A 12,797-nucleotide genomic window follows, 5' to 3' on the forward strand; every position below is an offset into this window, starting at 1 on the left:
TTAGTACCAATACTGCTGCTATCTGTTGCATGTCAGTACCAATATTGGGGCATCACATAACATGCAGTACCACATTTGGGGATTCTGACATGTGGGACAGATACCTCTTCTACTATTAAATTGACAGCACCAGATCTCAGAGTGGGGAACGAAACTAGGGTTCATCGACGGAGCCACCTAAGCCTAACCATTAGGGTTTATGGTGACTCGGGGTCGAGGAAGCCACCTAAGCCTAACCATTAGGGTTTACGGTGACTCAGGGTCGACGGAGCCACCTAAGCCTAACCATTAGGGTTTACGGTGACTCGGGGTCGACGGAGCCACCTAAGCCTAACCATTAGGGTTTACGGTGACTCGGGGTCGACGGAGCCACCTAAGCCTAACCATTAGGGTTTACGGTGACTCGGGGTCGACGGAGCCACCTAAACCTAACCATTAGGGTTGACGGTGACTCGGGGTCGACGGAGCCACCTAAGCCTAACCATTAGGGTTTACGGTGACTCGGGGTCGACGGAGCCACCTAAGCCTAACCATTAGGGTTTACGGTGACTCGGGGTCAACGGAGCCACCTAAACCTAACCATTAGGGTTTACGGTGACTCGGGGTCGACGGAGCCACCTAAGCCTAACCATTAGGGTTTATGGTGACTCGGGGTCGACGGAGCCACCTAAATATAGGCTTCCAATGCATGATATAACATAACCATCTAATAATCCAGTGCTAACATAACCATCAAATAGTCTTCCAATGCTAACATAATCATCAAAACCTAGTGGATGAGAAATCATAATCTGAAGTCTAGCAAACATAACACAGAATATCTGATCCAGCAAACATAACACACATAACACACAATACTTACTACAGTTCAACATATTATAAAGTACACAACCATTGTTCACAATACATAGTGGAGTTTAGATGCATAGTTCATCCTTTTCTCACAAAAGGATGAAAAGCATATCTACTACATACATACACAGCCATAGTTCATCTTAGAGAAGTTCACATTTAGTAGAGCCATACACTACACAACCATCATTCCCAAAAGGTCAGCATTGCCCACTACTCTCATATTCATTTTCTTCACTTCTCTAAGATGGCCTGGATCCCCTTGATCTTCTCCTTCAGCTTCTCCTCTGCCTTAATCAACCCAGCAATCTGAAGCTCTAGCTTCCCCTTCTCTTCACCATGCTTTTCCTTTCCCTTGAGCAAATCAGCAACCTGAAACTTCAACTCTAGCTTATCTTGGGTGAGCTTCTCCTCAGACTTTGTGAGCTCTGCATTCTTCAACTCCAAGTTCATCTTAGCTTCAGTAAGCAATTGCTTATCAGTAATATGCTTCAACTTCAGGTTCTGGATGACTGTAGCTTGAGCTCTTGTCAGGTTCAGTAGCACATCATAATTCTGCTTAAACTTCTCAAACTCTGCATCTTTCTTTGCCATCTGTGCATTCATATCAGCCACCAGTTCACTTCTGCGTTCATGCTGATATGTAATGGCAGACTGCAGATGTCTGAAATCCACCCCCCTATCCTCCTGGAAGCTCATAAGCTGATGCACATCTTGGACTAGCTTGTCATAGTTGGCCTCCAGGTTGTTCTTCTCTTCTGTCAGATGGTGGATAGCGAAAGAACTTTCAAGATTGTCATTCACCCTAGAACTTTTGGCATCTTCAACCATTGCCCATAGCTTCAACAATGCATTCTGCATTGTTGGGGGCCACTGGTGATCAACCCATTCAACAAAGCCACAATTGCTACCTTCCTGCAAAAACAACAACAACAACAACAACAACAACAACAAAACAGTTCATACATCAAGTAATTACACAAAATCACTGCAATTGCCAAAAAGAATGTCTAAATTTAGCATCAGACCACTACATTTAACAAGAGGAGCAGCCACTTGAGTAGCTGACTGACTAGTTTAGTTACTGTACTGTTCATATCAAGGAGTGTTCAAATATTTGTAAGCTACTCTACTACCACTATTAACATAAATTACTATGTTAGCACCAGACCACTACATTTAACAAGAGGAGCAGCCACTTGAGTAGCTGACTGACTAGTTTAGTTACTGTACTGTTCATATCAAGGAGTGTTCAAACATTTGTAAGCTACTCTACTACCACTATTAACATAAATTACTATGCCATTGTATTCCAGCAAAATATACTCATGCTTGACCTAAATAAGCTACTCTAACCACTATGAACCAAAATGTTGACAGCAAGCAGAGTACTCCAGCAAACAGAGTTCAATATGGCACTGACCAAGTAAGAAAAAAAAATCAGTATGCCTACAATCCTACAATCCATACCGGCTGTGCACATGCTAAAAACCTCCTGCCTGTGTCTGTTCCTTCAAAGGCAACAAGCCTCTCAGATGCCATGCCGTGCTTCTCACATGGAGACATCACATCCAGCTCAAGCCCCTTATAATCTGGATCTTCAATGCTGAAAGGGACCTGCAGAAGCTCGCACAAAGACAATGGCCAAATCAAAACCTAGCGATATCAACCAAATCAAGAAATCCCAAATCTGAAACCCTAACCCTAACCCTGTACTGACCTCGTTGAGACCGTCTGTGGAGGAAGACTGCATGTACGGGATGCTAGAATGGTCGTCGCTGCTTTCGTCCTCCAAAACCATGGCGTCGGCGGGGCGGTGCGGCGGCCGGCAGTCGGGACGCGGGCGGCGGCGACGGAGGAAACGAGCGAGGAGGAGGAGGGGAGGGGAATGGTGCGGCCGGGCTGGAGCTGGTGCGACCGGACCAGGTTGGAGAACAGCAGCGCACCGGCTCGTCCTAGTCAGCGCGCGGGCACACGCCGATTGGCCAGCGTGGCACCTGACGGGTGGGCCCGAGCTGTCGGATCGGGCGTCAATACGTATAAATACGCGTTTTAGCCTAATTTGCAAAAACTTAGACCAATGTTGGTACTGACACGCAAAAATTAGCAATCATGGTACCAATCTGCATGTGATGTCCGAATTGTGGTACTTCTGTGCAATTAACTCCTCCCTTCACCCACGTCCATCTCTACGGCGGCGGCGGCGCTGTCTCTGGCTCCTCCCGCTCGGCATCCTGCTCACCGTCCCTCTTAGCATCTAGCTCGGCGTCCTGCTCGCCTTCTAGCTCGTCGTCCCGGTCGCCATCCACGTCCAACTGCTTCTCCTGCTCGTGCTGCTCTGGTCCACTTACCCTTCCTCAAGCCGCTGCCAAGCACAGGTGAAACTTGCCCCCACAGGCTCCGCTTCTTGGTTGCGGCCTGGTACTTGGTTCTTGGTTGTGGACTGCTTCAGTTTCTGTTCATATAGTAGATCAGTGGCTGATCCCAGACTCTAATTACCCAGCGAGGGCAATGACTATGGAATTAGTAGACAACAAATAATTACCCAGTTTCTGTTCGATGTATACATATAGCTAAAAAACTAGAATTCTAGCTGAATTTTGGGTCGGCCCTGGGGTACCCAATGGGCCAGCGAGGGCACAGGATTTTGTGAGAATGGGTCGACCCATTGCCCATGAAATTGGCCTTGAGGCCATGGGATCCCTCTATTGTACTTCCTGTTATAGAGCAATAAAATGACCGTGTGATCCTCAAAAAAAAAAACAGTCCGGAAAAAACTGAAGCATAAAAAAAACAAAAAATTGAACCGGATTATACGTTCGGGGTATTGACCCCGACGTGAATCGAACACGCAACCTTCTGATCTGGAGTCAGACGCGCTACCATTGCGCCACGGATCCGGTATGTTCATAGATGTAAGCTTATCTTCATATTCATGAGCCACGTGGTCTCGTCCTCATTCCTCCGCTAAAATTCCCTCTCTGAAATGATAATGCCGCATGATGAAGATCTGTTCCATTGCCTGTTATCAAACCACGAGCAACAGCCGTCACCCTTATCACAGCTTTGAGGTTCTAGAGTACAATATTTTTCATCCACGAGCGGCAGATTTGAGGTTTGCAAAAAGTGCAAAGCAACATAAGATTTCAGAGCGAGAACAAAAGTGTCCAGGCAACAGATGGATAACAATGAAGCCCACCGCAATGGCGCGCGCACCCTTTTTTGGGACTCTCCGTGGATGCACAACCGCAAACCTATGGACATGGCCCCTCTCATCTACGCGGCATCGACGAGAAAGAATTGGAAGGTGCGGGAAGCGCTAAAGGATGGTGCTTGGGTTAAAAAGATCAACTTGTCATCCAGTTTCACTATAGAGCACTTCAGGCAATTTCTCGAGCTTTGGGCCACCATCCGGGACTTCTACCTACAGGAGGATATTGACGACGACATTGTTTGGAAGCATTCTACTAGTGGCCTCTACACGGTGGAGTCCACCTACAAAGCGCAATTTCTTGGTCTCATTCGTTCTCCCTTGGAGCATGCAGTATGGAAAATCTGGGCTCCACCCAAGGTCAAGTTCTTTGTCTGGCTGGCCATCCAAAATAGAGTCTGGACCGCGGATCGATTGGCCAAGCGCGGTTGGCCAAACTGTGGCTCGTGCCCCTTATGCATGCGTGCGCGTGAATCGGTTGACTATCTCTTCTTCAAATGCCGGTTCACCATCCGACTATGGGGCTTGATCAAAGCGTGGCTGCAGCTCATTCACGTTAATACCTCCACTTGGCCCCTGAGACATTCCACCTTAGATTGGTGGCTTGGGTTGACCGATGCTTCCGTCCCCAACCGGAAGGCCATGACCTCGCTCACCATGTTCACCATATGGACAATCTGAAACGAGCGAAACGCCCGCGTATTCCGCAACAACGCTGCTCCGCCTACGATTCTCCTCGACAACATCAAAAGGGAGGCTTCGTTCTGGGTCGCCGCCGGAGCTAAAAAACTAGGGTCCATCATGCCGGGAGAGTGATTCTTCCCGGTATTGTTAAGGGGTGTTTGTAACATAAACTCTATTCTCTCTTAATTAATATACGTGGCAAATCTTTTGCCCGTTTTCAAAAAAAAAAACAATGAAGCCCACCTTGGCCTTTCATTGAGCCCCATCGTACTGAAGAGCAAACAATGCCTGCCTCTTCATTCAACTCAGCCTCGAAGTCTAGTACGACACCTCCGCTGTGGTGTTGCTCCAGAAACTAGCTGAAGCTGTACAGATTTCAATACTAACCGAAGCACCGCAAGAAGTTTCAGACTTAGCACTCTCCTGCTCAGGTGGTTCCAAACCAACAAGTCTCAGACTTTCAGTTCATAGCCCCCTTCTGTTTGACACGAAGGCTTGAACTGCACAGTAGTTGTTAGCTGGAAGAGCCCGCCTATTCACTCATCCAGAAGCTCGTACCCCACGAACTCAACCTAATTCCATCCATTAGACCCACGATGCACATGAAACAAGTGTCACCACCGTGGCAGCGTCAGACACGTCGGCGTGCTGGCAGCCGGTCCATGCATGCAGCTTACATGCGCGCCATTAAACCGCGCAAGAGAGCAGCTCGCAGCCGCATTGATGCCGGCCCGGCTTGACCAGAGTTGTTGTGCCAGTGCATTAACCGAACCAAAGAGGCGCAGCAGAGCAGAGTAGAGCAGAATATACACGGATATATTCTGTACCCGATCGATCGCGCTCAGGGTTTCAGAAGAGTTTCAGCGGAGCAGTGTTACAGTATTATATATGAACATAAAGTATGTCCACGGGAAGCGACGTCGTCCTCCTTCGGCCGGCCTCTTCCCCGGCTGCTCCTCTGCGGCGGCGCAATAACTGCGCCCCTGCCTGCGACGCCCAGCGGCGCGGCGACGAGGGGCATAAATACGTAGCGGGCGATCGATCGATCGATCGATCACACACTGTCTGCTACTAGTAGGCACATCTACTACTCCTCGTCTTCTTCGTGTTCGCTGGCTGCACGCATGCACAAGGGTTCCATGTGAGCCGACGTATCTCCACTCCGATCCACTGTTATTTATGGTCGCTTGCCCTTGCACGCGCATCTCAGTCTCCTCTCTGAAGCGTGCGTGCGTACGTGTATATATATAAGCAAGCGCTCGCGAGCATCGCCTAGCTACCTTAGCTTGCTCAGTCTCGCTGTCTGCTCTCTAGCTTCCTCAATTCCTCCACGGACTGGCACGGCTCTACCATAACGTGCGAGCTAGCTGTGGTGCGAGCCGGTTGATGAGGAGGCCTGCTGGCGTGGGAGCTCGGTGGGCGCTGGCGCTGGCCCTTGCGCTGGCCACGGCCTCGTGCTCGTGCGTGACCCATGGCGCCAGAACCACACCAAGTAAGCCAGCCAGTCAGTCAATCGTTGCGTGGGCTCGTAACTGCGTGCGTAGGACTCCGGCCACTTACCAGCAGCTGACATGGTACATGTGGCAATTGACACGTTACGTGCATTATGCAGGTTCAGGCGCCGACGTCCTACGACCTGGCGGTGAGGCGACGCCCTCCGGAACCGCAGGCCAGGACGACTACAGAGGACAGGCGGCATCCCCGTCAAATCAGCAGAAGCGGGAGGGGGAGGGGCAGCAAGGGATGATGACGCTCAAGGAGCGAGCGGTGACGGGGTCGCGGCTGCCGGACTGCGCGCACGCGTGCGGGGCGTGCGCGCCGTGCAAGCGGGTCATGGTCAGCTTCCGGTGCGCCGAGGCCTCCGAGTCGTGCCCCATCGCCTACCGCTGCATGTGCCACGGCAGGTTCTTCCGCGTCCCCGCCCTCTAGCGGCTCGCCGTGCTCCGCAACGTACCCCGGTCGGCGGTCGCGCCACTACTTTTAGTCTTTTACCGTTTAGCTAGCTTTGTGATTTTGCTCTTGTTTGGTATCGGCGTGATGCTTGTGGATCGTTTGTTCCTCGAGTGTTGTAAGTATGTAAAAGTTAATGTGGTTTGTCAAAAAAGAGAGTAAAAGTTAATGTGCCGCGGGGGAGAAGAGATTGGTGTGTCGCGGCACCTGAAGGAGGTCGCCGGGCGAAGCCCCGGGCGGCTGACGGCGGAGGCCCTCTTCCCTCCCGCGCCGGATCGGGTGAGGCGGGTCACCCACGATGCCAGAGCGTTTCTTCCCCGATCTGCGCCGCCGCGGCGCGCGCGGCTGTTCGTCTTGGGCGTCGGCGCAAAGTGGCGGCGTGGTGCTGGGCGGAGGCGGCGGAGCTGCTAGGCTTCGAGGGAGATCTAGTGGCGCCGGCCGCTCGGTGGGCTCGCAGGGTCATGGCGGCCTTGGTCGCGGTGGCCGGCGGCTTGGCCTGTTGGCGGCGGCTGGATCCCGGGGCGGCGGCCCTGGAAGGTGGCGGCAGGTGAAGCTCGGGCTTCCCACGATGGCAATGGCGTGGTGCAGTCCCTGTCCAAGGCGGATCTACCTCGGCGATCTCGTGGTTTTTGCTACGGATTAGTTCAGATCAGAGACGAAGACGAGCATGTAGGATCCATCTCGGCGGCTCTCGCGGTTTGGCGAGTCGGGGTGGGAGCCCTCCTCCCAGGCTCCAGTGGTGGCACACTCTGGCAGTGGCCGGTGCACCAGGGCTCCTACGACGGCACTGCTGTTGCGGTTGGTCGCTGGATCTAGTCGGCTATATCTGGATCTTCGAATGTTGGGGAACGTAGTGATTTCAAAAAAAATTCTACGCACACGCAAGATCATGGTGATGCATAGCAACGAGAGGGGAGAGTATTGTCTACGTACCCACGTAGAACGTAAGCGGAATCGTTTTATCAACGCGGTTGATGTAGTCGTACACCTTCACGATCCGGCCCGATCAAGTACCGAACGTACGACACCTCCGCGTTCAGCACACGTTCAGCTCGATGACGTCCTCGCCTTCTCAATCCAGCAAGAGGGGCGAAGTAGTAGATGAGTTCCGGCAGCACGACGGCGTGGTGACGGTGTTGGTGAAGAACAATCTCCGCAGGGCTTCGCCTAAGCACTACGAAAACTATGACGGGGGATAAACTAGAGGGGACGGGGTAGCCGGCACACGGCTTGGTGTTTCTTGATGTGTCTTGGGTGCTAGCCCTACCCCTCTATTTATATGTTGAGTCTTCGGGTCGAAACTTGGAGTAAAGGCCCGCAAAGTCGGTTTCACCCGAAAGGAAAGAGTCCTTCTCGGACTCCAGGGCCAGACGCCAGGGTTCCCGGCGTCTGGACCCAGACGCCAGGGACCCTGGCGTCTGGCCCCTGGACTCCGTAAAACTTCCTTTTGCGCTTTTCAAAAACCTTGTGGGTTCCCCTTTGACCCAAATAAAGTGTTCTCGTACCCAAACATTTCGGGAAACATCCGGAACCCCTTTCGGTGAATTCCGGAACCCTTCCGGAGACCAAACACTATTATCCCATATATCAAACTTTATCTCCGGACCATTCCGGAGTTCCTCGTCATGTCCGTGATCTTATCCGGAACTCCGAACAACATTTGGTTACCAACATACATAACTCATAAATACTATATCGTCAATGAACGTTAAGCGTGCGGACCCTACGGGTTCGAGAACTATGTAGACATGACCGAGACACTTCTCTGATCAATAACCAATAGCGGAACCTGGATGCCCATATTGGCTCCTACGTATTCTACGAAGATCTTTATCGGTCGAACCGCATAACAACATACGTTGTTCCTTTTGTCATCGGTATGTTACTTGCCTGAGATTCGATCGTTCATATCTCAATACCTAGTTCAATCTCGTTACCGGCAAGTCTCTTTACTCGTTACGTAATACATCATCCTGCAACTAACTCATTAGTTACAATGCTTGCAAGGCTTATAGTGATGTGCATTACCGAGTGGGCCCAGAGATACCTCTCTGACAATCAGAGTGACAAATCCTAATCTTGAAATACGCCAACTCAACAAGTACCTTCGGAGACACCTATAGAGCACCTTTATAATCACCTAGTTACGTTCTGACGTTTGGTAGCACACAAAGTGTTCCTCCGGTAAATGGGAGTTGCATAATCTCATAGTCATAGGAACATGTATAAGTCATGAAGAAAGCAATAGCAACATACTAAACGATCAAGTGCTAAGCTAACGGAATGGGTCAAGTCAATCACATCATTCTCCTAATGATGTGATCCCGTTAATCAAATGAAAACTCATGTCCATGGTTAGGAAACTTAACCATCTTTGATTAACGAGCTAGTCAAGTAGAGGCATACTAGTGACACTATGTTTGTCTATGTATTCACACATGTATTATGTTTCCGGTTAATACAATTATAGCATGAATAATAAACATTTATGATGATATAAGGAAATAAATAATAACTTTATTATTGCCTCTAGGGCATATTTCCTTCAGTCTCCCACTTGCACTAGAGTCAATAATCTAGTTCACATCACCATGTGATTTAACACCAATAGTTCACATCACCATATGATTAACACCCATAGTTCACATCGTCATGTGACCAACACCCAAAGGGTTTACTAGAGTCAACAATCTAGTTCACATCACTATGTGATTAACATGTAAAGAGTACTAAGGTGTGATCATGTTTTGCTTGTGAGAGAAGTTTAGTCAACGAGTCTGCCACATTCAGATCCGTATGTATTTTGCAAATTTCTATGTCAATAATGCTCTGCATGGAGCTACCCTAGCTAATTGCTCCCACTTTCAATATGTATCTAGATTGAGACTTAGAGTCATCTGGATTAGTGTCAACACTTGTATCGACGTAACCCTTTACGACGAACCTTCTGTCACCTCCATAATCGAGAAACATATCCTTATTCCACTAAGGGTAATTTTGACCATTGTTCAGTGATCTACTCCTAGATCACTATTGTACTCCCTTGCCAAACTCAGGGCAGGGTATACAATAGGTCTGATACACAACATGGCATACTTTATAGAAACTATGGCTTAGGCATAGGGAATGACTTTATTTCTCTCTCTATCTTCTGTCGTGGTCGGGCTTTGAGTCTTACTCAACTTCACACCATGTAACACAGGCAAGAACTCCTTCTTTGATAGTTCCATTTTGAACTACTTCAAAATCTTGTCAGGGTATGTACTCATTGAAAAAACTTACCAAGCGTCTTGATTTATCTTTATAGATCTTGATGCTCAATGTGTAAGCAACTTCATTGAGGTCTTTCTTTAATTTTTTTTAAACACTCCTTTATGCTTCCAGAAAATTCTACATTATTTCCGATCAACAATATGTCATTCACATATACTTATCAGAAATATTGTAGTGCTCCCACTCACTTTCTTGTAAATACAGATTTCACCACAAGTCTGTATAAAACCATATCATTTGATCACTTTATCAAAGCATATATTCCAACTCCGAGATGCTTGCACCAGTCCATAGATGGATCGCTGGAGCTTGCTCACTTTGTTAGCACCTTTAGGATCGACAAAACCTTCTGGTTGAATCATATACAACTCTTCTTTAAGAAATCCATTAAGGAATACAGTTTTGACATCCATTTGCCAGATTTCATAAAATGCGGCAATTGTTAACATGATTCGGACAGACTTTTAAGCATCGATACGAGTGAGAAAATCTCATCGTAGTCAACACTTTGAACTTGTCGAAAACATTTTGCGACAATTCGAGCTTTGTAGATAGTAACACTACTATCAGCGTCCGTCTTCCTCTTGAAGATCCATTTATTCTTAATGACTCACCGATCATCGGGCAAGTCAACCAAAGTCCATACTTTGTTCTTATACATGGATCCCATCTCAAATTTCATGGCCTCAAGCCATTTCGCGGAATCTGGGCTCATCATCACTTCCTCATAGTTCGTAAGTTCGTCATGGTCAAGTAACACGACATCCAGAACAGGATTACCGTACCACTCTGGTGTGGATCTTACTCTGATTGACCTACGAGGTTCGGTAGTAACTTGATCTGAAGTTACATGATCATCATCATTAGCTTCCTCACTAATTGGTGTAGGAGTCATAGGAACAGATTTCTGTGATGAACTACTTTCCAATAAGGGAGCAGGTACAGTTACCTCATCAAGTTCTACTTTCCTCCCACTCACTTCTTTCGAGAGAAACTCCTTCTCTAGAAAGGATCCATTCTTAGCAACGAATGTCTTGCCTTCGGATTTGTGATAGAAGGTTTACTCAATAGTTACTTTTGGGTATCCTATGAAGACGCACTTCTCCGACTTGGGTTTGAGCTTATCAAGATGAAACTTTTTCACATAAGCATCGCAACCCCAAACTTTAAGAAACGACGGCTTAGGTTTCTTGCTAAACCATAGTTCATACGGTGTCGTCTCAATGGATTTAGATGGTGCCCTTTTTAATGTGAATGCAGTTGTGTCTAATTCATAACCCCAAAACGATAGTGGTAAATCGGTAAGAGACATCATAGATTGCACTATATCAAATAAAGTACGGTTATGATGTTCGGACACACCATTACGCTGTGGTGTTGCAGGTGGCATGAGTTTGTGAAACTATTCCACATTGTTTTAATTGAAGACCAAACTCGTAACTCAAATATTCGCCTCTGCGATCATATCGTAGAAACTTTATTTTCTTGTTATGATGATTTTCCACTTCACTCTGAAATTCTTTGAACTTGTAACGCCCGGATAATTAAGCTACAGTGATTCCCCGCTAATGATGCCACGTCACCACGGTTACTGTGGTAAACTCTCGATAGTTCAGAACCGAAACGAGTTCAAAATTCAAATAAAAGAAAACAATAAAAGTTTTCAAAAATTAAAACAAAAATGTTCGGTGGTTGCCAAATATTACAAAGATAATTATGGTGTAAGGTTCACCATTTTATAAAATGCCTAAGTGTTTATAAATAAATAAAAACAGAAAAGATAAAAAAACAGAAAACAAACAAAAAAAATATAAAAGGACCCCCCCCACTGGGCCAGACGGCCCAGCCGGCCAGGCCACCACCGGCCCAACTGGGCAAAGGCCCAGCCGGCCACCCCCCCCCATAACCCACACCCCGAAACCCTAACCCCACCCCCGTCGCCCCACTCACCCCCCACTCCCCACCTCTCCTCTCGCCCCCACTCCCCCCCGATCCAATCGGGATCGGGCCCGAACCCATCGCCGCCTCCCCGACGCATCACCGGCGCCACCCCGCCCGTCCGCTCGCCGTCGTCCTCACCCCCTCCCCCTTTCCTGGACCGGAAGGGGCCCCCCTTCCGTCGCCCGCCACGCCAACCCCCGCCGTCGCCGCCTGCCCCTCGCAAGGGCCCGGCCCCCGTGCCCCTGACGCCATTCCGGCCGCAGCCCCGCCCCACCTCATCACCATCGCCGGACCCCCCCACCGGACTGCATCCTCCTCCCCGCGGCCTGCATCCCCTACCGCCGCCTCGTCACCGTCCTCCTCCTCAACCCCCGCTGTCCGTCCCTACGAAATCCCGGTTGAGGCCACGCTTCGTCCTCCTCCTTTCCCTGCCTCTGCTTCGCGAGGCCGACCGTGCGCAACGCGCACCACCGCCGTCGGCCCACACCGTCGCCCCTTGCCTCTGGCGTGCCCGCCACGAGGTGGCAGCCAGCAGCTGCTGTGCTGCGGCGGTGCGGCCACCACCACTGCCAGCGCCCCGTCGCGGTGGCCTCGCACCCCTCTGCGCCGCCTCCCCTCACCGCCTGCCCCCCTGCTGCTCCGGCCGGCGCCCCATGGCCACCGTGCCTCGCCACGCCTAGTCTCCGCCCTCTCCTCCTCCCACGGCCGCGCCACCGCGCCACTGGCCGCACCAGCGCCACCCCTCGCCTCCGCCCGGCTGGCCCCGGCTGGCCGCGGCCCCGGCGTGCCCCGGCCGTCGGTGTGCCCCGCGGCCTCGTCCCGCCCTGCGGGCGAACGCCCGCTCGGGTGCGCCCGCACCCGCGCCCGACGCTGGAGCAACCCCCGT

At 50.0% G+C, this 12,797-nt stretch overlaps 1 protein-coding gene and 1 non-coding gene across 2 annotated transcripts; one reads left to right on the plus strand and one right to left on the minus strand.

Annotated features, from left to right (window-relative positions):
* Positions 1–3,680: 3,680 nt before the first annotated feature.
* On the minus strand, positions 3,681–3,752 carry TRNAW-CCA. Its single transcript has one exon. It is a non-coding gene; the product is annotated as a tRNA-Trp (tRNA).
* A 2,147-nt stretch (positions 3,753–5,899) lies between these two features.
* LOC125541586 (protein EPIDERMAL PATTERNING FACTOR 2-like) lies at positions 5,900–6,824 on the plus strand. Its single transcript, XM_048704957.1, has 2 exons — positions 5,900–6,239; positions 6,360–6,824. The coding sequence occupies exons 1-2, from the start codon at positions 6,134–6,136 to the stop codon at positions 6,674–6,676; spliced, it is 423 nt and encodes a 140-aa protein (XP_048560914.1). The 5' UTR covers positions 5,900–6,133; the 3' UTR covers positions 6,677–6,824.
* Positions 6,825–12,797: the final 5,973 nt, after the last annotated feature.

The sequence above is a fragment of the Triticum urartu genome, chromosome 2 (assembly GCF_003073215.2).
Source record: "Triticum urartu cultivar G1812 chromosome 2, Tu2.1, whole genome shotgun sequence".
NCBI lineage: Eukaryota > Viridiplantae > Streptophyta > Magnoliopsida > Poales > Poaceae > Triticum > Triticum urartu.